The sequence below is a fragment of the Pinus tabuliformis genome, chromosome X (genome assembly GCF_031772625.1).
Source record: "Pinus tabuliformis cultivar Carrire ecotype Pingquan chromosome X, CPIR1, whole genome shotgun sequence".
Lineage (NCBI taxonomy): Eukaryota > Viridiplantae > Streptophyta > Pinopsida > Pinales > Pinaceae > Pinus > Pinus tabuliformis.
Genome location: NC_142308.1, coordinates 347,940,700 through 347,965,170, shown reverse-complemented (window position 1 = coordinate 347,965,170; position 24,471 = coordinate 347,940,700). Strand labels below are relative to the sequence as shown.

At 40.1% G+C, this 24,471-nt stretch overlaps 2 protein-coding genes across 3 annotated transcripts in view; both read right to left on the bottom strand.

The window, feature by feature from the left end:
* The window catches only part of LOC149139893 (uncharacterized), a 26,171-nt gene extending 4,450 nt beyond the window's left edge, over nucleotides 1-21,721 (bottom strand). For both annotated transcript variants that reach the window (XM_089446319.1, XM_089446320.1), the window contains exon 1: nucleotides 18,676-21,721. In XM_089446319.1, coding sequence (XP_089302445.1) covers nucleotides 18,676-21,487 — 2,812 coding nt within the window. In that variant the 5' untranslated portion in view covers nucleotides 21,488-21,721. The remainder of the gene's footprint in view (nucleotides 1-18,675) is intronic.
* Nucleotides 21,511-24,471, bottom strand: LOC149139892 (uncharacterized). The gene is made up of 3 exons (XM_089450848.1): nucleotides 23,946-24,471; nucleotides 21,724-23,829; nucleotides 21,511-21,590 (listed from the first exon to the last, which is right to left on the bottom strand). The coding sequence occupies exons 1-3, from the start codon at nucleotides 24,214-24,216 to the stop codon at nucleotides 21,511-21,513; spliced, it is 2,457 nt and encodes an 818-aa protein (XP_089306974.1). The 5' UTR covers nucleotides 24,217-24,471.

Sequence of the window (24,471 nt, the reverse complement as noted above, 5' to 3'; positions counted from 1 at the left end):
GTTTGAAAATTATAAAGAGTCATCCAGAAGAAAATTACGGATCCTTAAAAGTTTTCCCTCTGAGGTACCACTGATAGCTGGGGAAGAAAACTGAATATTGATTAAAATACAATGAAAAAATTTCACTCAAGATTGAAAGACACGACTTGAAAAAGGAAAGGAGGAAGACACTCAAGGTGGCTGGAAATACTAAAGTCAATTTTGGATTTTGTCAACTGTTGTATGTAGAATGAACACCAACACCAAAAGTACCTGCACAGGAATCTAATTTGTTTATTCCTACCAAATAATAGATGTTTGAGAAGTTTCTCAGGTTGATTTGCAGCCTGAAAAGAATCTTGGCCCATCACAAGTTCATGCACCTTTAAAGAACTCCAGATGATGCATCCATTCTATTTTCCTTCACTCCTTGCACTTTTGCAGTATTTTGATCTGGAAAGAACAGTAGAAAAGAATATGGTAAAGGCTTCCTGACAGGTTGTAAACTTCAAGAGTTGTAGCCAAGGAAGAAATTTTGCTGGGTTAGCTCTTGATCCAAGTGTTGAATCCAAGCATAAGAAGAACTATTTTCAGATACAGGCAACTACTACTGCACATCAGTTAGAAGAATGAAGGACTGAAGGTTGAAACCTGGCCACCAGTTAACATAGCGGTCTGGCTGTGAAATAGGTAATAGGCTCCTGTTATTGTTTTCATAATCCAGTGGCAGAGGGTAGAAACTTTCTCTGTGATCAAACTTCACGTGATGATATCCGACAGATATATGCAAAAATTCCTCTGATAATTTATTCAAGTCAAAGTAAGCACTGCGAAGTAAGCTCAGTGAACTGATTTAACCAGCTGTGCTTCAGTTCTCCTAATATTCCTACATAATGCTACCAAAAAAAAAGTTTAACTGGAAATTATCTAAAAAAAATTCACTTGTTTTTGGACGGCATAAAGGACTGTGATCTTTTGGGTTTGATGCAGAGTTATTGCCCACTCTGTGTGTATTAAATTGGCCTAGCTGGCCTGCTAGGTCACAACCATATGGTCACAAGGCAGGTGGGGGGACTATGGCCTACTCACTCACAGAAAAGCCATTGTTCTGCTTGGAGTTGAAAATGTATGAAGAATTGTAATGGAACCCCAATACTCCCTGAAAATTTGATGCAAAGGTGTATCACAAGGTAATGACCCCCCACCCCCTCCTGGTATTGATTTTTTTGAACCTAATTATGATGGTCTATGTAATCAGTTTCAGGTAAGCTCCATTTGGGGCTACTTGTCAAGAGGGTAAGGATGGTAGAATAACAGCAATGTTGGCACTGCACTCATACCTGTGGAACAGCAATGTTGGCACTGCACTCATACCTGTGGTCTCACCATGGGTTTTTTTCCTGCCTCAATTTCATGACTCAACCCATTTGATGGAAATCCTGCATCAAGGTCCCTAGGCCTCCAACATTACCCTGGTTGGTTTTTCTCATAGTTTTAAAAACCATTTTTAAAAACCGGTTACCGATCTAACCGGCCGGTTAGCAAGCCCACCGGTCTAAACCAGCCAAAAAACCCGGTTTGAATGCCCATTTCTCCATTTTTTTGCCCTAACCAGTGAAAACCAGCCGGTTTAGGAGGGAACCGGCCGGTTTAGGACGGAACCGGCCGGTTCTGTCCGGAACCGGCCGGTTCTGTCCTAAACCGACCGGTTTTAGGCACGCCCACCGTAAAGTTAAAAAAGCATATTTTTTACTGTGTTTCAGGGGTTTTGGGGGGAAACTAAGGGTGTTTCAACTTTCAACCCTAACAATGTTGGCAATTAATGGTAATGTTAAATTCTTAAAGTAAAAGGATGAAAATGACATTTTCATCCTTTTACTTAAATTTTTAACATTACCATGAAATGACTCAGGATGTTTGAGAGTGGTTTCGACCTCATTGGATTTCATATGGAGAAACTAAAATTTTAGATTTCACTAAAAATTCGGCAGACTTAATGGTTTTCAGGATTTCATGGTTTGGGGGTAAACAATAAATGCAATCGGAGCTCCAAATGATGAGCAAAACCCCTGATCTAGATCCCATTGTGTTGGACGATATTGATCCAACATCAGAATGGGTGGAGGAGACTGAAGAACCTGTGTTTGAGGCTGATTTTGATATCGACATGGCTTTAGCGGGGAATGAAGCAGATTATGTGGTGGCATCAGAACTATGATCAATAGCGGCATCAAGGAAAGGCAAAGAACCAATGGAAGGCACTAATCATGCAGGTCGACAAACTCGTGCTTCCATTAGGTCCACTTCTATTGTCATTGGTGGCATTGATATTGTGGTTGCAGATCAGGCTGGGGCATCCTCAGACTCTGAACCAGATGATGTCTATGTAGCTCCTGATGATGATCCTGTGTCTAGTAGTGGTGATGAACTTGATGATTGATCATGTGTACACTGTAGACTTGTAGTAGGCCAATGGCCTCATAGCTTGCAACATTGTTTTTGGACTTTATAGGCCATTTAGAGCCTCATTTCTTATGTATTTTGCTATTTTGTCGATGATATGTATTGCACTCGGTGCCATTTCGATATATTCACCTTTACATGGTATATAAATGAGCAAAATTTGCATAATTTGTCTCTATTGGCTTGGAATCATGGTTTTACATCTTAAAAATAGTTTTGTTTCATTAAAAATTAATTATTTAATGTATTTTTTTAAAACCGGTTCATTTAGACCAAACCAGTCCCGGTTAGACCGGTTCCGGTCGGTAAACCGGTTCATTAAGTGGACCGGTCCGGTCACCGGTTCCGGTTTTAAAAACTATGGTTTTTCTACATGATATCATGACTTTTCTGCTGATAAAGCCACTCAGCTGCCTCACCCAATTTGTGTTGAATTTCCCAGTTTCCCAATACATCTATGGCCAGAGCACATCGCCACCCCATTAGGGAGTTCGATTTGTCATGACCGTGAATGGTTCTATAAGCCTAGGCCCCGACATCAAGTTTGCATTAGGACAAACCTTTCAAAGGACCTTAAGGAATTCAAGCTCATCCTAGGGGGATAGCATTAAAAATTCCTCTGATAATTTATTCAAGTCAGAGTAAGCACTGCGAAGTAAACTCAGTGAACTGATTTAACCAGCTGTGCTTAAGTTCTCCTAATATTCCTTACATAATGCTACCAAAAAAAAAGTTTAACTGGAAATTATCTAAGAAAATTCACTTGTTTTTGGACGGCATAAAGGACTGTGTGTATTGAATTGGCCTGGCTAGCCTGCTAGATCACAACGATATGGTCACAAGGCAGATGGGGGGACTATGGCCTACTCACTCACAGAAAAGCCATTGTTCTGTTTGGAGTTGAGAACGTATGAAGAGTTGTAATGGAACCCCAATACTCCCTGAAAATTTGATGCAAAGGTGTATCACAAGGTAATGACCCCCCCCCCTTCCTGATATTGATTTTTTTGAACCTAATTATGATGGTCTATGTAATCAGTTTCAGGTAAGCTCCATTTGGGGCTACTTGTCAAGAGGGTAAGGATGGGTTAGGGATGTGTGGAACAGCAATGTTGGCACTGCACTCATACCTGTGGTCTCACCATGGGTTTTTTTCCTGCCTCAGTTTCATGACTCAACCCATGTGATGGAAATGCTGCATCAAGGTCCCTAGGCCTCCAAGATTACCCTGGTTGGTTTTTCTACATGGTATCATGACTTTTCTGCTGATAAAGCCACTCAGCCGCCTCACCTAATTTGTGTTGAATTTCCCAGTTTCTCAATACAACTATGGCCAGAGCACATCACCACCCCTTTAGGGAGTTCGATTTGTCATGACCGTGAATGGTTCTATAAGCCTAGACCCCGACATCAAGTTTGCATTAGGACAAACCTTTCAAAGGACCTTAAGGAATTCAAGCTCATCCTAGGGGGATAGCATTATACGACAAATGGTCCACTAAATCATCTCCCTAACACTTGCTCTTGATGTCAAAGCTCAAACGACTATATCAATAAGTTATAACTATCTACTCATCGTTCAAGCTTACCCCTGCAATGGCCTTGCCAGAAACCCCCCTCCCCCCCCCACCCACTATTTCCTTCCCAATACAACTATTTGAGTTGGATTTCTCAGGCTCCCAATACAACTATGGAGACAGCATGTCTCTACCCTTTTAGGGAATTTCAACAGTCATGAGCATGAATTGTTCTTTAAGCCTAGGCCCCAACATCCAAGTTGTGTTAGCATTAACCTTTCAAAAGACCTTAAAGAATACAAGTTCACCCTGGAAGGGATAGGGTTATACAATAACTCATCCACTAAATTAGTCTACCCAACACTTGGTGTCAAAACCGAAACCACCATATCGATAACTATCTACTCAAGCATCAAGCCTACCCTATAATGGCCTTGTCCACATTAGTGTTGCAAATATCTCAATTTTATTGTGAAATAAAGGAACCAAGAACCAGATACATAAACAACAACAAATAACAAAAAAAAAAACTGAAATCATGATTTTCGGCCCTAGCCGATGTTTGCCAATTTTTAATTATATTTTCTCAATTTTTACGATTTTTTGGTTTTTCATACCATTGTCAACTTTATCCTCATGTCGATGTTTGCAACATTAGTCCACATGAACCTCCGCAAGGACTATTATCCAATGATGGATTAGGGAGGTGTGGGAACAACAATGTTGACACTACACCCACACTTGTGGTCTCACCATGGGTTTTCTCTACTTGACTCGACCCATGTGTTTGAAATCTCGCATCAAAGATCCTAGGTCTCCAAGTTTGCCCTGGTAATTTTTTGTACATGGTATCATGACTTTTCTGTTGATAAAGACCTTTAGTTTCCTTGCCCAATATGGGTTGAATTTCTCAAGCTCCCAATACAACTATGGCTAAAGCATATCACTACCCCCATAAGGAGTTTCATTTATAATGACCATGAAAGGTTCTTACAAACTAGACCCTAGCATCAAATTTGCATTGGGATGAACCTTTCAAAGGACCTTAAGAATTCAAGCTCATCCAGTAGAGGATAGGGTTATACAATAGTTGGTCCACTAAACCAGTCTTCCTAACACTTGCTCTTGATGTCAAGCCTAACATGACTATCGATTCATGCCTCAAGCCTATCATGCAATGGCCTTGCTCGCACAAACCCCCCAAAAACCCAAAAGCTTCCAAGTTCCCAAGCAAAAAAAGCGGGCGAATATGGTTGGACTCAAGTGGCGAGGAAGAACTAAAGCAATGGACAAATTTAACTCAAGTGTGTCGGGGCACCCTAGTCATCAATGAGTGAGCCAAGCATGATATAAGAGGCGTCTTGGGCTGCAGCCAATGGAGAAATTGGATGTTATCATCAAGACCACTATCTCTGGCGTAAATCATCAAAGAAAAATCTCCTCTAGTTACCCCTAGAAGTGAGGAGGTAACACAAACAAAGAATATTTGCATTGAGATGAAGCACCTCCAATAGCCTTTGGAATATTGAGGTGCTGCCATATTGGAGGTGTTGCTCCGTACTATGAGGAGAGAGCCACAAGACCCTCCTAAGCCTGCCTCTACAAACCAAAATATGGGGACCAATATGCCCTGCCAGCAAACTGACACAGAGGTACATGAACAACATGGGTGTGGGAGGAGTTGGCCACTAGCCCTAGCACATAACAAAACCATTTTCCAACTCTATCCTTAGCCATATCTAAAGGGTATAAACCCTCATATCCTTCCACTAATGGGTGGGAACCTATGCAAACCATGATTTTAAAACCCAAGTAGGTTGAACTAGTACCCGGTCAAACCAACCAATTCATTAGGCTCAAAGGTTGACTCGGAGAATGACCCAGTTTGGGACAAGGAAGACTCTGGTTTGGGATAGGGGAGACCCCATTTTGGCACCAAACTGGCCATGAACCAACCAGTTAGTCCTATCATAACCCAATCAATTTATTAAACAACACGTGTGTGGCCACGTACCCACAAAAATGGCATGTTTATCTAGTTGTGGGTTTTTTTCTGGAAACTAGGGGTTGTTTCCCTCCAAAAACAGATGCTCCAAGCCCATAAAACAATACCTCTCCCCTCATTTTCCTCACACATCTCGGTATGGCAATACCAAATTGGCATAAACTGGTATGAACAAGCCAGTCCTATCATAACCCAACCTATTCATTAAACAGCGAAACATGTGCACCCGTGGACCACCAAAATGGTAGTTTTAACTAGTTGTAAGTGGATTTTTTGAAACTAGGGGTTGTTTCCATCCAAAAAAAGCCCCTCCAAGCCTATAAAACCATACCTCCCCTCTCATTTGCCTCACACATCTCATTTGGAGTTTTTGTGAGCTTGGAGAGTGCTAAGTTTTTGTAGCAACGATGTAACAACGAAGAGTTTAGGTTGTGTTTGTCATCTTGGAGATGCTTTGGAGCTATCTGGTGGAATCGACATCTTTGGGAGAAGGCTATGGAAACTATTTTTCACTTCTAGGGAAGGCTTTTCACCTGACAAAATCCATATTTCGTTATTGTCCATGTACTTAATCTTTTTTGGGTACTTTCAAGTTTTAAATTTAAATCTATTTGTAGGCTAAATTTGCCCCACTTTTTTCCAAATTTATCTTACGTTTTCCATTTTACTTAGTTACATTTCTTTTAATTTACAAATTAATTTCCTTTACAAATTTCGAACATTTCATCAACCACCATGTCACCAAAAGCCAAGGATACTGGATAGGCTTATTGTGATATGATTAATGGCAAAATGATATGCAAATATTGCCAAATATATATATATATATATATATATTTTCAGGTTCAACATCCCTTACTCTGTTCTAGGGCTTGATTTTTCCATAAGTAGATCTCCCTCTAGACTTCATCACCCAAGATCGAGCATTGGCCTTTCCATATAAGTGGTCTTACCATAAATATTTCCTTAAACCTATTTTTTTCTCCCTTTCCTTAAATTTTTGGCCTTTTAAAGCAAGCTACTAGGCTAGGGCTAGGGCTGAATTCAACTAGGGCAAGTGCATTTTTCTTTTGGAAGGGCTCTACATGTGGTTTGTAACTCATTGCCTCAAACTTGCCCCCTTTCCATAGTGAATTCTTCCATTTTAGGGCTGATGTCACAAACCTTAGTCAATTTTACCCTAGAGTAACCCCTAATCTAACTCTAGGCTTCAACTTGGGGCTTCATCCAATTATTAATCATATCTATCTTATCAAGCCTTTTATAAGCCTTGTGTACCATGGTAAGCCTTTCTCCTTACCTATTCATTAGCCTTTCTCCTCTACACTCCATCACCCAAGATCGAGCATTGGCCTTTCCACATAAGTGATCTTACCATAAATATTTCCTTAAACCTAAACTTCTCTCCCTCTCCTTAAATTTTTGGCCCTTTAAGGCAAGTTGCTAGGCTAGGGCTAGGGCCGAATTCAACTAGGGCAAGTTCATTTTGCTTTTGGAAGGGATCTACATGTGGTTTATAACTCGTTAACTCAAAATTTCCCCCTTTTCATTATGAATTCTTCCAATTTAGGGCGGTTGTCACAAGCCCTAGTCAATTTTACCCTAGGGTAACCCCTAATCTAACTCTAGGATTCAACATGGGGCTTGTTGAAGGCTTGTTCTTCCAATTATTGATCATATCTATCTTATCAAGCCTTTTATTAGCCTTGTGTACCTTGGTAAGCCTTTCTCCTTACCTATTCATTAAACCCTAGGTCACATGTGCCCCAAATAGGACCTTTGTAGGGCACACTTTGCCTTGTCTTTGGTCTATTTTGTGCTTTTTGCACCAATGGTTTTTTAGCCCTTCTAAGTTAATTCCAACTAAAAATTAGGATTGTTATCTAATCTAAGCTAACAAATTAGGGATTTGGATGCTAAAAAATATCTACATATTGTATTGTCAATGATGAAGATAATACAAGGCAAAAGGGAGTAGTGTGACTCTCAAGTTGGCTAGTTTTCTCAATTAAGGGTTTCCAGGGTCAATCTTTGTGTCATTGTTATTCTTAAGTCTTTTTTTCTATTCTATTACTATTACTTTCTTGTATAGGTTTATCCCTTCAGGAATCCATAAACTTAGAAGTCAATAAGTTCTAGAACAACATGGAAGAAAAGGGTGCCCTTTACTGTAACTACTAAAAACTAATGTCAGTCGGTAAAAGATCTTAATTTCTTAGAGAAGAATGTTCGAGGGAAAAGGAAACACGAAATAGGATTGGGAAATACACCATGATGGGATATATGAATGTGCACCTAACTCATCCAACAATGAGAAAATGGATTAATTCATCAACAACAAAGAATCAAGCATAATAAGAAAAATATTGATAAGGCGCTCTTAAAAATAAGATAACATCATTTAATTAATGCCCACAAGTAGTCAAAGGGACTAGAAGTTACAAGAAGTCACAATGGCGATGTAGGAGTGCCAAACCAACTTTTAAGTGACAAAGGAAATATATATGAAAAATCAAATTAAAAGCAATAAGTGGAAAGGGACAAACCTTGACAAAAACTAAAGCCAAGTACATTAATAAGAAAATGAATAAAAGAGGGGAGTCACTAATCTGCACTAGTTGTAGATGTAGAGGTGAAAAAGGATCTATCTTCGTCGTAATCAACCACTGCGAAAGTACCAAGCCATGATAGCAAAGAGCAATAAAATCTAAGCTAGCAAAAATTATGTACAAGCAAGGTTACACCATAAGTCACAGGACACGTCCTTAGGGGACTCGTGTCTCATATTTTGCATGTCAAACACGACATGACCCATAAAACGTGTCTGACATGTTTTTCAACGTGTCCTAAAATCAGAGCACGTGTTTCGATCATGTCAGACACATGCCCTAACGTGTCATGAATTTAAGACACGTGCCCCACTAAAATCCCAATGTAAAAAGCGTCGTGTCTTGATTTTTTTCACTTTTTTGTCAATTTCGTGTTTGTTCGTGAGGCGTTAACCAACATGGATCTTAATGACCTAGTGCTAAAGCCAATCACTTTTGATGATGAATCTCGAGGGGTCATCCTCCACACCAATAAATGCAGCAGGATATCTTGGATTGGGCATAGAGGAGAAGGATGGAGCAGAGGCAGATGGCAGTGGTAGTGATGATGATTATGAAATGGAGAAGGACCTGGACTATTCATAGAGTCGTGACTAGCGAGTCATGACCAGTACCACTAACAAGCTATGATATTCCTACCTATATTGTATCTACTCTATTCTGTATTTTCCAATGGCATTCCCTTAGTATCTATTTAATACATTTTGATTTTGATGATTTAATGAAAAATCTGCAATTTATGGTTTTAATATTTAAGTTCTACTTCTAAATTTCTAGTTTTATTTTATCAATCATGATATCTCTAAATTTCGAGTTTCTTATGTGCTTGAACAATAGTTAATAACATGAACAATGAACATTGAACATCATTGATGTAGTAAATTAATAAGCTAACTATTTCTAAAATTGTAAATACTAATCCATAAAAAAAGTTCAGAATGACGAAAGCGGTGATTAGGGTTTGCAGAGTGGCCTCTCTGGTATGCGTCGGCTCGGCCACTCAGAGAGCGGGCCGCCTCCTGCTCTTGAACCAGATTGGAGACTGGAATCTGCATGTTTGCATACTCCTATACAGGGATATCCATGGAAGAGATGAAGTCGTCGTCTGGGCGGCTACACTACCTGGAAAACAAAATGCATCAGACAGTATTGAAGTCGCCGCCTTCACAGCTGCTCGCTATGCTACAAAGACTCTCCTTGGAGGTTCCACAGATCACACCTCAGCAGAAAGCCATCAACGGATCTGCCTCTCGAACCTGCCAAAGCGGCTTGCAGAGGCGCCAACGCTAGCCATTCTCATCGACTGGGTAGCAGACTTGGATCTGCAGGCTGCAAGCCCATACATGCCCATGCACAAGGTTCCCCTTGGCACAGATAATGTCGCCGTCTGTGTGGCTGTTTTCCTGGCTAAAGTTCCAAACGGTCCTACTGCCGCCGCTTTTAGAGCTGCGCACATTGTAAACAGGAGCAGCCCTGAAGCTCCCTCAGATCTATTCTCTGCAGCACGTATGCAGCGGATAGGCTTCCCGAACCCGCATGACAGGCCTGTAAAGGCACCAAGGAAGGCAATACACATCGACCGCATAGGTGCCCCTCGTCCAGCTCTGGTCAATGCTCAAAGAATGGTGAATCTGGACTTGGATCTGTCTCCTATTTGTTGGAAGCAGTTTCCTCTCTTGAACCAGCTAGATCTGCCTAAAGAAACACTTGAATTTCAGATCCAAGTCAAACTCTCGGGCAAGACATTGATGCAATGGGTACGCGCAACAGATCTCATGCAGGATCTTCTGCAAAAACTCGAACGCCGGCTGGGGATCCCCTCCTCTTACCTCAGATTGCTATATAAGGGTAAGCAACTTATGAATCCCCTTCCTCTCTCCTCTTACAGCATTCATAAGGACGCTTCTATTGTGGCTACTTTTCGTTTAAGAGGTGGTTCCTTTGGGCAGACCTCCTCTGCCCCTTCTTTCTCTTATAAAGATGCAGCCCGCAAAGACGCTGCCCAACCTCAGTCCTCTTCGAAAGCAGCCCAACCTTCTGGGGCTCCAAAGCCATTCTTGGTAGACAAATCAAAGGAAATTCCTTGCATCAATTTCTCTCATCCTGAGATTGACGATCGGTACCAGATATTTGCAGAATCCGCACTCATATGCAGATTTAATGGGCTTTGGCCTCGCACATCAGATCTATACCAATGGATCCATACCAATTGGACTAAAAAAAGCCAGATCTACTTATGTTCAAAAGGATTCTTCATTGTGGTTTTTGACTTAAATGAAGATTACCAGAAGGCCTTAACAGGAGGCCCTTGGTTCTGGGGTTCGGCTGGGCTTTTCCTTACCCCTTGGTTTCCAGACTTTGACCCTTCTACAGTTGTCATCACCAAGCTTCCCATTTGGGTCAGGCTCCCGAATCTTCCGGCACATCTATGGCATATTTCTGTCTTCTTAGCCATTGGAGACACTTTAGGACACTACCTGGCTTCAGATTCTTCAAGAAAGGAAAATGGACTCTACACCTATGGCAGACTTTGTGCAGAGATAGATATCAGCAAAGGACTATCGGATCAGATTAATCTCAAGATTGGAGATTTCCACTGGACTCAAACCTTGGATTACGAGAATACAGCCTTTCGTTGCCGCCATTGTCATCAAGCGGGGCACCTCCAGAGTACATGTACCCAGTTCTTCGACAAAAAGAAGAATCTGAATCGCAAACCCAAATCCAAGAGCTGGAATCCTTGTGTACCGCCCCCTCCTAGGGACGATACAGATTCCTCTAGTTCGGATGAGGAGGAAATTGAAGCAGATGTGCAGAATGATGAGATTTCGCTGGACGCTCCCTCAGTCGGTCCGGCAATCCCCTCTGGCCCTCAGATCTCTCAGAAACGTTCTCATTTATCTTCGTCCTCAGACTCTGATAAGGATATTCCGCCGCCAGTGCAGAATAGTCTACAACTTGTTATGGCTCAGCCAAACTCCAATGGATGGGTCAAAGTAAGCAAGAAAAAAGGCAAAAAATGTCGTGTGGCAGAAACTGACCCTTCGGGGTAGACTTCTCTGCTTAGTTCTAGCTTTTTGTATTCCCGTGTTTTCTTTGGCCCTTTCCTTGTTTGTCTCTTGGGAGCGAGGTTGATAGCCAATCACCTTCGGCTCCCTTGCTTCTCTGATTCTCTTGCATGCAAGTTGATTGTACTATACTTTTCTTATCTAAATAGAATTAGTCTTTATTCAAAAAAAAAAAAATTGTAAATACTAAATTACTAAATAAATTAGATGTTCTAATTTCTAAAAAAATTAAATGTTCTAATTCCAAGGTCGTTGTGCTTGTGTCAAATACTCGTATTTACATGTCCTCTGTGTACCATGTCCTCGTGCCATGTGGCTCAGGATACACCATAGTTACCAAACCCAATCGATTCTACATATACCAATGGTTCTACCCAGCCCAACACTAAACTAGGCCAATTCCACATGAAACCACCCAAACCCATCTTTGACCATCAAACCGGTTTGACTCACTTGAATCGGCCATGAATCATTTGACCTAGCAAATGCCAAATACCCACTAGACCATCTTGACTCATGAGACTCAGATCATTTGACTTGTCTGACTAGAAAAAGGTGTCGTATATGTCATTTTTGCTCATTGGGTCCTCATTCTTCACCACTTCTCCTTGGCAACTCTGAAAATTTGCTTTCTATAGCATCTAAAGTTCTTAAAGAACACTAAGATGAGCATCTATGGCACAATTTTCAAAGTTAGAGCACAACTTTCCAAGCCAGGGCACACATTTTCAACTACTTTTCGCAACTCATCAAGTGAATATGATTTTATTGTCATCAACATGAACAAAGGGAAAGAGGCCCAAGAGCAATTATTTTCAAAGGATGAAGGATGGAATTCCACTCATTCATAGGATGTTATATTTATTATGCAGAAGGGTTTATCATATTTTGTCATATGATTTCCGATTTAACATGTGACATGGTATGGATCAAACTTTGTACATTTTGGTTCATAACTTCATGCCATACACCATGGCAAATTCGATATATGTTGACATGGTCATATGATAATGATATGCTTGGATATACTACCTTTGCATTTCAGTGTTATGATGTTATCTTTCATGTCTAATCTAGATTTAATGCAAAATATTTTGAATTTTCATGATATATCTTTCCATTTTTCTATATGGCGAATCTTTGTTGGGTACACTGGCTAGTATTTGTGGAGTCCCAAGTCAAGTTTCACTAGTGGGCCAATACATGGCCCAAGCTGACTTGAGTCTAGTGACTTTGGGCTACACAAATAGTGCATGCAAATTGAAATTGGTAGATGATCAGGTGAAGCAGCCATCCCAAATTTAGAAAGCGAGGAATCAGCACCCTAATTTCTTTAGAGATATAAATTTATATGAAAACAACAGAAACTTTGGGGAAAAGGTTTAGCAAAAATCAGACTTCTAGAGTCTAACATCATACAAAATCATAATTTCAGATTTATATATCATACACGTAACAATGACATCATAGAGATGCTACCTTTGCATTTCAGTGTTATGATGGTATCTTTCATGTCTAATCTAGATTTAATACAAATATTTTTAGTTTTCATGATATATTATTTTTATTTTTCTATATATTTAGAATCTTTGTTGGGTAGACTGGCTAATCTTCGTGGTCTCCCAAGTCAACTTTCATTGGTGGGTGACTACAAACCCCAAGCCGACTTGAATCTGGTAACTCTGGGTTACACAAATAGTGCATGCAAATCGACACATTGGTAGAAGTTCAGGTGCAGCAGCCATCCCAATTTTAGAAAGCAGGAATTTACACCCTAATTTCTTTAGAAATATATACTTATATGAAAACAACAGAAACATTAGGGAAAAGGTTGGTAAAATCAGACTTCTAGAGTCTAACATCATATAAAATCAGAATTCCAGATTTATATATAATACATGTAACAATGACAACATAGACATTCCTATTTCAGATTTCAGTAAACAACATTACACATCACTGATCAATATCATACATAATTAGAATCTCAGATTTCTAAATTGTAAACAAAATTGGTACTTTGTACAAAAGCATATATCATAAATGCCAACTGCAGTATCATTCCATATATTAATATCATAAATTCTTAATATGTCAAAATTACAAAAAACTCCCCTTGTCGGTAAAGCTCCAAGAGTCCAAAATCAAAAAACATGAAAATCTACTCTTCCCTGATAGTGTTCACCATCCACATCCTCCAATGGATGCACTATGCTTCCGTGATCCTGTGTCTTTATTTTTGGTCATTTACAATTTTACACTAGTTATGATAGATATGTTGTCCTTGTGGATAGATGCAGAGGATATATTGTACACGGATCAAGATGTTGCATTCAATTTGCAACAATTATGATCTCATTTATAAAGCAGGCTTGTGTTGAAGGATAATAGTATAAAGCATATGCCCTTCACAGCTTCTGAAGCTGTTCCCACAGAACAAAACAATTTCTAAGGTACAGAATACTGTGTGTTCTAACTGCTAGTTTCCTTCAATTCTATAACTTGTAATCCCTTGTATAGGCTGTGGCCAGGTAACTCCACTTAATGGAGGCATGGCCTGAAGATTGAAAAGCTGAAAAGTTCATTACTCAACCCACACTAAAGGCAACACATCCAGAGATACAAGACTGAACTCACAAACCCCCAAAAGATAGGCGAAAAAACCCTTTACAATAACACTCAGGGGAAAACATATCGCCTTCCAATAAACTCCACATTGCATTAGATCCACATAGAAAGTATCAAAGTCTTCACCCACTTGTTCACCAAGAGTTCCCCACCTGGTAACATCAATATGGAGGATCTACAAGCATCAGCATTCAGAACTTGGTGCAAGCAGGGGAACAAATAATATGTGGTGATCATAGTCAAGTTGTGAGACAGAAGGCACCCTTCCAAATGTTTTGGGATCCATTTACAATCACAGGAAACATATTCGTCGCTGTCGGAACCATTTCCAGTGACCCAAAACTGTTCTGACTGGAAAAAGTAAAAAGTGTTCAATCCAAAATTCACGATCACAAGAAACAGATCCATCACTGTTGGAACCATTTCCAGTAACCCAAAACTGTAATGACTGGGAGAACTAAAAAAATGTTCAATCCAAAAAAGATCTATGGTTCCCCATTTATAAAGCAGGCTTATGCTGATGGATAATAGTATAAAGCATATGGCCTTCGTAGCTTCTGAAGCTGTTCCCACAGAACAAAACAATTTCCAATGTACAGAATACTGTGTGTTCTGACTGCTAGTTTCCTTCAATGCTATAACTTGTAATCCCTTGTCTAGGTTGTGGCCATGTGGCTCCACTAAATGGAGGCATGGCCTGAAGATTGAAAAGTTGAAAAGTTCATTACTCAATCCACACTAGCGGCAACACATCCAGAGATTCAAGACTGAACTCACAACCCCCAAAAGATAGGCGAAAAACCCTTTGAAAGAACACTCATAGGGGAAAACCTATCGCCTTCCAATAAACCCCATATTGATTAGATCCACATAGAAAAGTATCAAAATCTTCACCCACTTGTTCACCAAGAGTTCCCCACCTGATAACATCAATACAGAGGATCTGCAAGCATCACCATTCAGAATTTGGTGCAAGCAAGGGAACAACTAGTATGTGGTGATCGTAGTCAAGTTGTGTGACAGAAGACACCCTTCCAAATGTTTTGGGATCCATTTACAATCACAGGAAACAGATCCATCACTGTTGGAACCATTTCCAGTGACCCAAAACTTCTCTGACTGGAAAATCTAAAAAAATGTTCAATCCAAATTAGATCAGTGGTTCCCCAATTCCAATCCATACTGTGTATGGGATCGGCACCCTGCCTAGGCAATTCCAGTAAGAGCGTACAAGCTATGTACTGCCAAAAGTATAAATAGAGGGAACTTGAGAATGTCGAAATGGCTGTGGGTTATAATATTGCACTAGTTCACAGGTTTGAATCCTGTAGGGGAGGAGTATAGGATCACGTAAAAAATGTAAGCTGCTATGACAACATAAATAACAATGCTGCTAGCCTGCTATGACCATGACTTGGTGATTTGAGATGCCCCAAGGGCATTCCCGGTTTAAAGAATATGTAGAATGGCCACTGGTGGATTTCTCTTAGTCCTATAGTTTAGAAAAACTCAAGACTAGTGACTGGAGTCTTGAACTATCATTTACAATTCAAAATATCATTCTTGTTTAAATCATTTGATTGCTTTCAATTATTACGGAAGCAAGAATCATGATTTCATCCAGCAGAAGAATAACGTTATCTTCTTTGATGCACGCTTCCTAAATGAATGACTAAAGCATTTCTAGATGATGGCAATACTGTGGATTAGATACCATTAAACTACCACATGCGTTGTCATCCTAGGACGTCAATTCACTAATATGATTTACCCGCTAAGCCATTTTGAGCAAGTTCCTAGTGGGTAAAAGCATGATTGTTAAAGAGTGAGGCCTCAGGTTCAAAAGACATGAGTGAAGAAAAATTGTATTCTTATTTCCTTCTAAGCAGTCACTTGGAGAGAGAATGGAGTTGCAGAAGATGACAGGATCAGGTTAGATGGAAATGTCAACTTTTAACGCTGACTTATCTGATCAGGTGGCAACTAGAATAGATGTTTAGATCAGATACTGACACATTAAAGTGCAGTGCTAAGGCTGACATGTTGGCCCTTATATATATATGTGGGGGGGGGGGGGGGGGGGGGCCTCTATATATATATGTGTGTGGGGGAGGGGGGTGGGGGTCTATATATATATATATGTGGGGGGGGGGGGGGTGGGGTGGGGTGGGGTGGGGGCCTATACATCTGTGTGTGTGTGGGAGGGGGGGCGCAAGGGAGCCCATATGAGATCTTAACTCACCAATGTACTTGATGTAAATCTTCAGTTTCATGTTAATATAAGATACATTCCTAGAAAAATAAGATGGATATTCAAATTAGGACTACAGATGCTTTTTAGGTTATCATGTCTGTTGGGATGGGGAGACAGGTATAGTAGTTGAGACGAAGCATCACCATGCAAACAACTCAGGTTCAAACCATGGAGGACAAAAAGCCCTAGAACATTGCCATGTTTGACAGCTCCCCATGTTGAAGTAGAACTGTGAAAATGCGGAAATGGGTTCATAGCTCCTTGTGGATTAAAAAATGTGTTTCCCTTAACCAAAACGATATAGTCTTTATAAGTTATCCATACTGCTTCTATATCATTTATTTTTTCTTTAATCAACCAAAAGATTATTATCTATTTACCAATTTCAGATTTACCCAAACATGGCTACTATAGATAACACTTGCTTAAAAGCAACTTAAAACATACATCATTGTACTTTTTCCTTGTCATTGCACTGAGGCGCTCTACAGCCCAGTACATGAGAGAGATGTTATCACGTAATGTTACGTTAACAAAAAATAAAAATAAAATAAAATAAAATAAATATATATGTGTCTGTGTGTCGGCTAATATATATGTATATGCAAGAGATGTTATGTGTAACCGTTATTTACAAACAAACAAAAAAAACCATTACTTTAAAAATCAATGTCCGCCATAAATAAAATACTTCAATTTTCACCTTTATTTTACATCAGACTTTATATAGTGAGATAAAGTAATCAAAAAAAAAACCTTTTTAGTGCGAGGGATATATAAAAATAAAAAATAACCCATGGTATTGACCCATGCTTTTAAGAATCCATGGTATTGACCCACGTTATTCATGTGGAATATAACCTATTTTAGAGACAAATATAAACTAGCTTAGATCTATCAAAATGATGGCCTTGAATCCATGTAGCCCGTAAAGGTAAAACTTTTTTATTTATTGATATGTTCACATTGGGCGTTTGTCTGGATATGTTCGGAAGGTGGGAAATATTAGCAAAAATGTAATTATTTGTCTACCTCTATCTATTTTTTACTAGGTTAGATTGGGTAAAATATAATATTATAATATTCATTTTACCCAATATTTCCCCTCAACTGATCCACTTCTTATTGCAATTTTTCTTTATATTTGAAATTTGAAAGTAAACAAACTAAACTATAAAATTAGCCCTCCATCCATGGCCACTTTTGATTGGGTGGGGGTGGTAATAATTATTGGGTAACATATAATATTGTAATATTATATTTTATCCAGAATTTCCCCTCGCCCAATTCAATTTTTATTAAAATTTGTCTTTATATTTGAGGTTCATAAGTAAATTTAACAGCTATGTAAACATTTGATCCCGGTAGATATTGTAATCTTTAACATTTTGACTTGGTAAAAATAAAATAAAAAACATAAAATTAATAACTATATTTATAATTAATAATTAAACCAACCTAGATCCCCATCATCTATCTTAACTCTGGATCTACCAAGCGCCGAGAGGGATCAAATTTCTTGAGATGCAAACCTCCTTTAAAGTGAAAAGAAATTTGATCCCTCTCAGCGCTTGGTAGATCCGGAGTTAAGATGGATCTAGGCTGGTATATATATAAACGGTATACTGTGCCCTTTGCATGGTAACAAATATTCACTATTTTCCTGGGAAGCTGTCTGTAGGCTTAGTATGCCCCCTTAAGATTTAAAACTTGACAGCCTCATGATGTGCTGCTCCTAAATAAGAGTAAAATTAAAACTGGGATGAATTGCTGATTGAGCAATCTGAGCGCACATTTTATTATTTCAACATGTCGTATCTCACTTTTCTACCATTTTACTCCAAGTAGTGTGCTTAAATAAAAACCTTTAAAAAGCATGCATGATTTTCATATTGTACAAAGACAACTATTTTAACAAAAGTAGGATTTATAGTAACCAATGTTAATGGTAGGTGAAGTTGATTTTGTTTCTGTTGCAATGCAAGACTATCATCGTGACAATTAGTTCCCATGTACCATTACAACTATTTTAGTAATTCATAAACATTGATGGAAGAACTATACCTGTCATGATTGATGCTGCTGACAATTAGTTCCCATGTACCATTACAACTATTTTAGTAATTCATAAACATTGATGGAAGAACTATACCTGTCATGATTGATGCTGCTGCCGGTTTCTGCTGGACCAATGGAATAAAAGATCTCACGTTAGACAACAAATTGTTTGATTTCTGTTTGTTCTTTGCTGGTGAAATATGACTCGCATTGCTGCTATAAGCCTCTGTATTGTGATCTCTTAGAACCTTCTTCTTGACAGATGAACCATAATTTTTCTGGAACTCATTTACCGATACAGAAGGCTCTCTGTTCTCCTTCTCAAGTCCAACCTCCTCTTCATTATTAAAACAGTTATCATTATTTTGGTTCAGATAAGCTTTCTTTGGGAGCAAGTTTGATCCTGTATCCGTGTAATTTGTGCTGATTCTTTCAAATAACTTTCTACCTGTAGGAGTTGTTACCAGTGAATTGTGTCTTGCTGAGCTGCTATCCATCAGAATTTTCTTGGCACCCAAAACACTTTTCTTAGTTGATGATCCAGATCTGTTTTTAAAATGTTTTACTGAAATTGGATGATCCATACTCTCCTCCTCGACACTATTTTCCTCTTCAATGGGAAAACATCCAGAATGCCCTTTGAACATATGAACTTTCCTTGGGAAGCTTTTGGAGTCCATGTTCATAGAATTTTTGCTGATTCTCTCAAAGAATGTTCCACCCGCAGGAGTTAATGAAGGTGAATTCTTAATCTTTGGTCCATATCCCACAACTCCATTAAACCCTGACCTCGTCTGAAATTTATTTGTAGGGAGCCCATGGGCTGCCATATAAGAGTCATTTATTGCATATCTCTTTCCCGGATATTCTCCAGGGCTTTCTTTATGTTCTTGAAGTCCCATGGCATGAGACGAACAAGCATTTAATGGCACAAGTGTTTTACACTTCGAGATATGATTAGGGCCTGGAGTGAGGGAGTGAAAAGCTTTGCACAACTCAGTAGCTTTAACACCCCCCTTCGTAGAGGAATATTTCCCATTCTTATCTCCAATTCTTTCATATTCCATATCTATCTCCACACACTCGTTCCCTTTCCCTGAGTTAAAATTTTTGTCTTTAGATAAGAGCCCATTATGAAAGCCTTCAAATTCCTGCAACATTTTTACATCATGCAAGGATGCTAATTGCATACTTTGAAATAGCTTGTCATAAGCAACTGAATCAACAGTCTGATTTGTTGATGAAAAACTGCAACTTGGTTGCACCAACTGTGGCATCCCTAGGCTTCCTGTTGCACCCTTTGCAAATCCACTGATTGATGAGTTAACCTTGGGCTGACAATCCACTTCCAAACTAGGCCTTTTCTTCCTCTGTGAAATTTCTGAAATACTCACATCAACCTCATCTGAAAAGTTTTCATGAGACTCCAGTCCAGCTGACTTTAACTGATTGAGAGGCTTCTGATTAACTAAAAGCGACTTAGCTAGACTACATTGAGCCCGCTCCCTAACTACACCTCCTTTCAGTAAAGGTGTACTCTCCATGTCATTGTTTTCCATCCCACTTAGTCCCTTCTGGAAAGAGAAGTCTGAAACAGTGTCATCTTCAGGTAAAAGCTTGCAGTCACCTTCTGCACCATGATTTTGGGGACTTGTCACTTCAAAACTAGATCGAAAAGAGCAGGATTTTAATGGAGCAGCATGAAGGTGAACCTGGCCCTGTAAACAAGCAGGAGAGGTGTTATTGTTGGTAGCTTGAAAATGCATACCATCAACTCTCACTTGAGATGACCCTGTATAAGCAAAGGCACCTTCATTAGTTGTGGAATATGATAGACACGAAGGTGAGCTTCTCCTGACATTTTCATTTCCAATCCTGCATTTTCCCTTTCCCAAAGTTGTTAAGGACTGCCTTGGGTAGAGTCCCATCCTCGTAGAACATTCCTCCAATATAAGCTTTGCCCTGCGCTGATGTTCATTATCTCCAAGGGATTGTTCTACATCCTTATTGATTTGAGAAGACAGAAGACTTGACCTTGGTTGATCTGGAAAAGCCTCTGAATTGTTACTTCCTAAAGAAGAGAAATCTTTCAGTAAATGAATGTTTACCATGTTATCATGCCTTGGCTCAGTGTTTTCCATATCACCATTTCTTTTTGAATCAGAAGCACATGATTTAGCCACTCCATCACACTGAAATATATCACCAGCATCATTAGACATAACTTCAATTCCACCATTTGACAGCCTTATAGATGTCTCATAGTCTAAAACCTTTGAACATGACTCAGTTCTCCATAACCTTGATCGGCCAACAGAGTGAAATTGTTGTTGCACCTGAGAACTTCTTTTCTGATATTTAGGCCATGAGTAATGTTGCAGCTTCATACCTCCCTCTTCTTTCACCCCACCCATGTTTCTGGAAAACAACTTGCCACTGCTTAGAAGAGTTCTATCGATAAAATCAATGTCAGCATCTGGAAGTTTCTTGCTAGGGGCATTGTGCAAGGTTTCAAGCTGCCCCTTAGCAGCCTCATCTTGACTAGAAATCACCAAAACAGAATCATGAGCTCCCATCTTACCTTGGGAATCCCTTGATTTCTGAGAGCAAACAAAACATTCATCTATTTCTCTTGTCATAAAATCCATGTCTTCTGGCATCTGCAACACTTTATTCTCCTCACCTCCTGATGGGCCAGTGGCACTTATGTCCACTGGAGATGCTGACCTTGCCCTCTTCAAATTTTGGCCTTCATTGCTTTGTGATGGAAGCCTTACAGATGACCCAGACAAACTTCGGAGCCTGCTGAATGATACAGCCTTCAAACAGTCCTGTCCTCCCGCATTCACCACAATATTACTGCAATTATTAGTTTCTTTCCCTAAAATGTTTTTGCAAAAATCCATACTTCTGTTCCTCAATTTATTTGTTAAATCTTGTGTAATATCATCTCCACTTTTGTGTAGGTTGTAACATGATAATCCCTGAGCTGAGTCAAATGACACTGTTCTGCCATGGATAAAGCCTGCATTTAAATAAGATTTGACCTTCTCATATATATCTCTTTCTTCATATAAAGTTATTTCTGGTTCATCTTGGTCAGATATTTTTTCAATGGGACAAATGAAATTTTTTCCAAGACCTTTTCCAATGGCATCAGAGTCCTCTCTTTCATTTCTCAATAGAACATCTGCAACAACCATGTCAGTGGCATTAGCTTCCATTGACAACTCATGACCTGCTTCTTCTATAGAAGGGCTATCTGGAACTTCTTGAACCAACCCATTACCTAGCAAAGGGTGAACCAACCGATTACCTAGCAAAGGACTATCTGGAACTTCTTGAATCAACACATTACCAGGTGTTTTCTCATTAGGACAAATGGAAACTTTTCCAAGACCTATTCCAATGGCATCGGTGTCCTCTCTTTCATTTCTCAACGGAGCATCCATAACAATCATGTCACTGGCATTGGCTTTCATTGACAACCCATGACCTGTTCCTTCTACAGGAAGGCTATCTGGAACTTCTTGAACCAAACTATTACCTACCAAAGGGCTATCTGGAACTTCTTGATCCAACCCATTACCTAGTAAATGAACATTGTCAGAAATTGGATGGCTGCCCTCATCACAGACTACTAACCTTTCCAACAATTCAGTACGCCTTGAGGGTCGAGAGGCATCAGACAAGCCACTTTTACCAGAGTAGTGGGGATTGGAGGGTGTCTCTTGAACCAAAGAAAGAGAACTTCTCAAATTGTCAGCAAGTAAATCAACCTTACTGGAAAAGGTGGATGCTCTCCTCTCTTGAGGTGTACATGTTGTGTTGCTAACCAAGGTTGTATCTATTGGCATGGTATCCATGCTCTTTTGGTTTTCAAATGGCCTTAAAACTGCTGACAATCTCCCCTCAGCACCTTCTTCGACTGGACTCAAGTTATCCTTAAGTTGAATATTAAAACCCATTGGACGTTCTTCTTCTGTCAGTTGTACTTGAGTACTCTTGGTAAGATCTGAGATCTCATGCAGTTGGGCATTTTCAATTGCAAACAGAGTATCCTGCTTCTGGTCAGTTTCAGTCACATTTGAGGCCTCTAGTTCTTCAACGTCACAACTGCCAGCACTTCTTCGACAATCATCCCTTGGAACTGCCTCTTTCGTGCATCTTTCCAGCATTTCTGGAGTGTCTACCTGCTGATCACTCTTATGATCAATATCTTTGAAACTTACACGACCCGGTTCCATGGAAGCAGAATTCGCCTCTGATTCCTTCACGGCGGTTCCTTCTGTGCGACCAATATCGTCCCTTCGAGCATTATCCTCGATTTGCAAATTACTCATTACAGGTGATGAGTGGTCTTCATTTTGCAACTCTGTCATTCGAGGAGATAACTCGGCTTCCACTTGTGATTCAGCAACAGGAGATGACTTGTTTTGAGACTGAGATTTGGTCTTCGGTGGCGATTCCGGTAAATGATTTTCAATTCCAAAGACATTCATCAATGGAGATGACTTACCTACAACATGCGGTTCAGTCACTGCTAACTCAATCACATCCTTAGGCTCTTCGGAAACCTCAAGCCCGGCAGCACCCTTGGCACGCGCGTTTCTCCTTGTTCCCCGAGGCTGCTTGGGTTTCGCTGCGCTTCTCCTCTTATCAATATCCTTCCTTGCACTGAGAAGAACCTGGCACTGCTTTGCTCTGGAGCGTGTAATTCTTCCAACAAACGGTGACACTGCATTGGTCTTTTTCTCCTTGGCCCCTCTCCCTCTGGACCTACCCTTGACTCGTTTCTCCACGCCCTCAACGTTTTCTTCCTGTTTAACATCGTTTTCTTCATTTCTGCCCGGCTGAGCTTCAAAGAAGCGCTCCCCTCCCTCATTTCCTCCATGTTGTACATCAACAAATTCCCGTATCTTCTCATTTTCGCCATGTTGGGCATCTTCAAATCCCTGTTCCTCCCCCTTCTCATCAACCAAGTCTCGTCTCTCCTCATTTTCTCCATGTTGGGCATCTTCAAATCCCTGTTCCTCCCCCGTCTCCTCCTCTAGGGCATCCAGACCGAGCTCTCTGCCCCGGTCTCCATCAATTTCCCTAGCCCCCACAAAACCACTTTCCTCGACTCTAGGTTTCTTAGCAGCAGCCGCCTCATAGCATGAAGGGCGATCAACAGAAGACGAGGCCCTCTTGCGGTTGCAGAGAAAATCACGATAGAGCTCAGAAAATCGTTCTTGTTTTGAAAAATCTGGAAACCAAAATCATCCCCCAAAACAAAACAAAAAATTACAAAACCAAACAAACCACAGAACTTCTGAGACTATAAATACAATTTGCAATGCACTTGAATTGGAATTCACATACCTCTATTGACGGAATCCTGGCGATGACCCCTCTTCCCATCTGACCCAATTCTAAATGCACTGCAAGATGGCCGCCTGCTGAGCAAAACGGGTATTTCTCCTTTGTTCCCATCGATAAACAACCAGGGTGGAGGGTCCAAGCCCTTGAGAAACACATTGGACAGCAACGCTTCATCAAAGAATCGCTGGTGGGATTCGAACTCGTGAACAACTTCGCTCTTGAGGTCGAATATACGCTGTAAAGCTAGCTCTTCCACTGATAATGCCTCCATTATAATCTATCGATGCTGACCTCCTTGCCCATCAATACATTACCGAAAGACCACACCAGCGCTGACCTGCTGCCCTGCTCTTCCTCCTCTGCCCTGTTCCTCCCAGATCAATGGTCACCTCACACCGGCTGTAACAGGTCGTCTTTGAAAAAAATGCCGCCCGTTGGGGAAGGTCCCAATATTCAAACGCTTTCGAAATGTAGCCGTAGGTTCAAATTTTACTTCTTGGAGTAGAGTGCCTCAAGTCATCAAGGG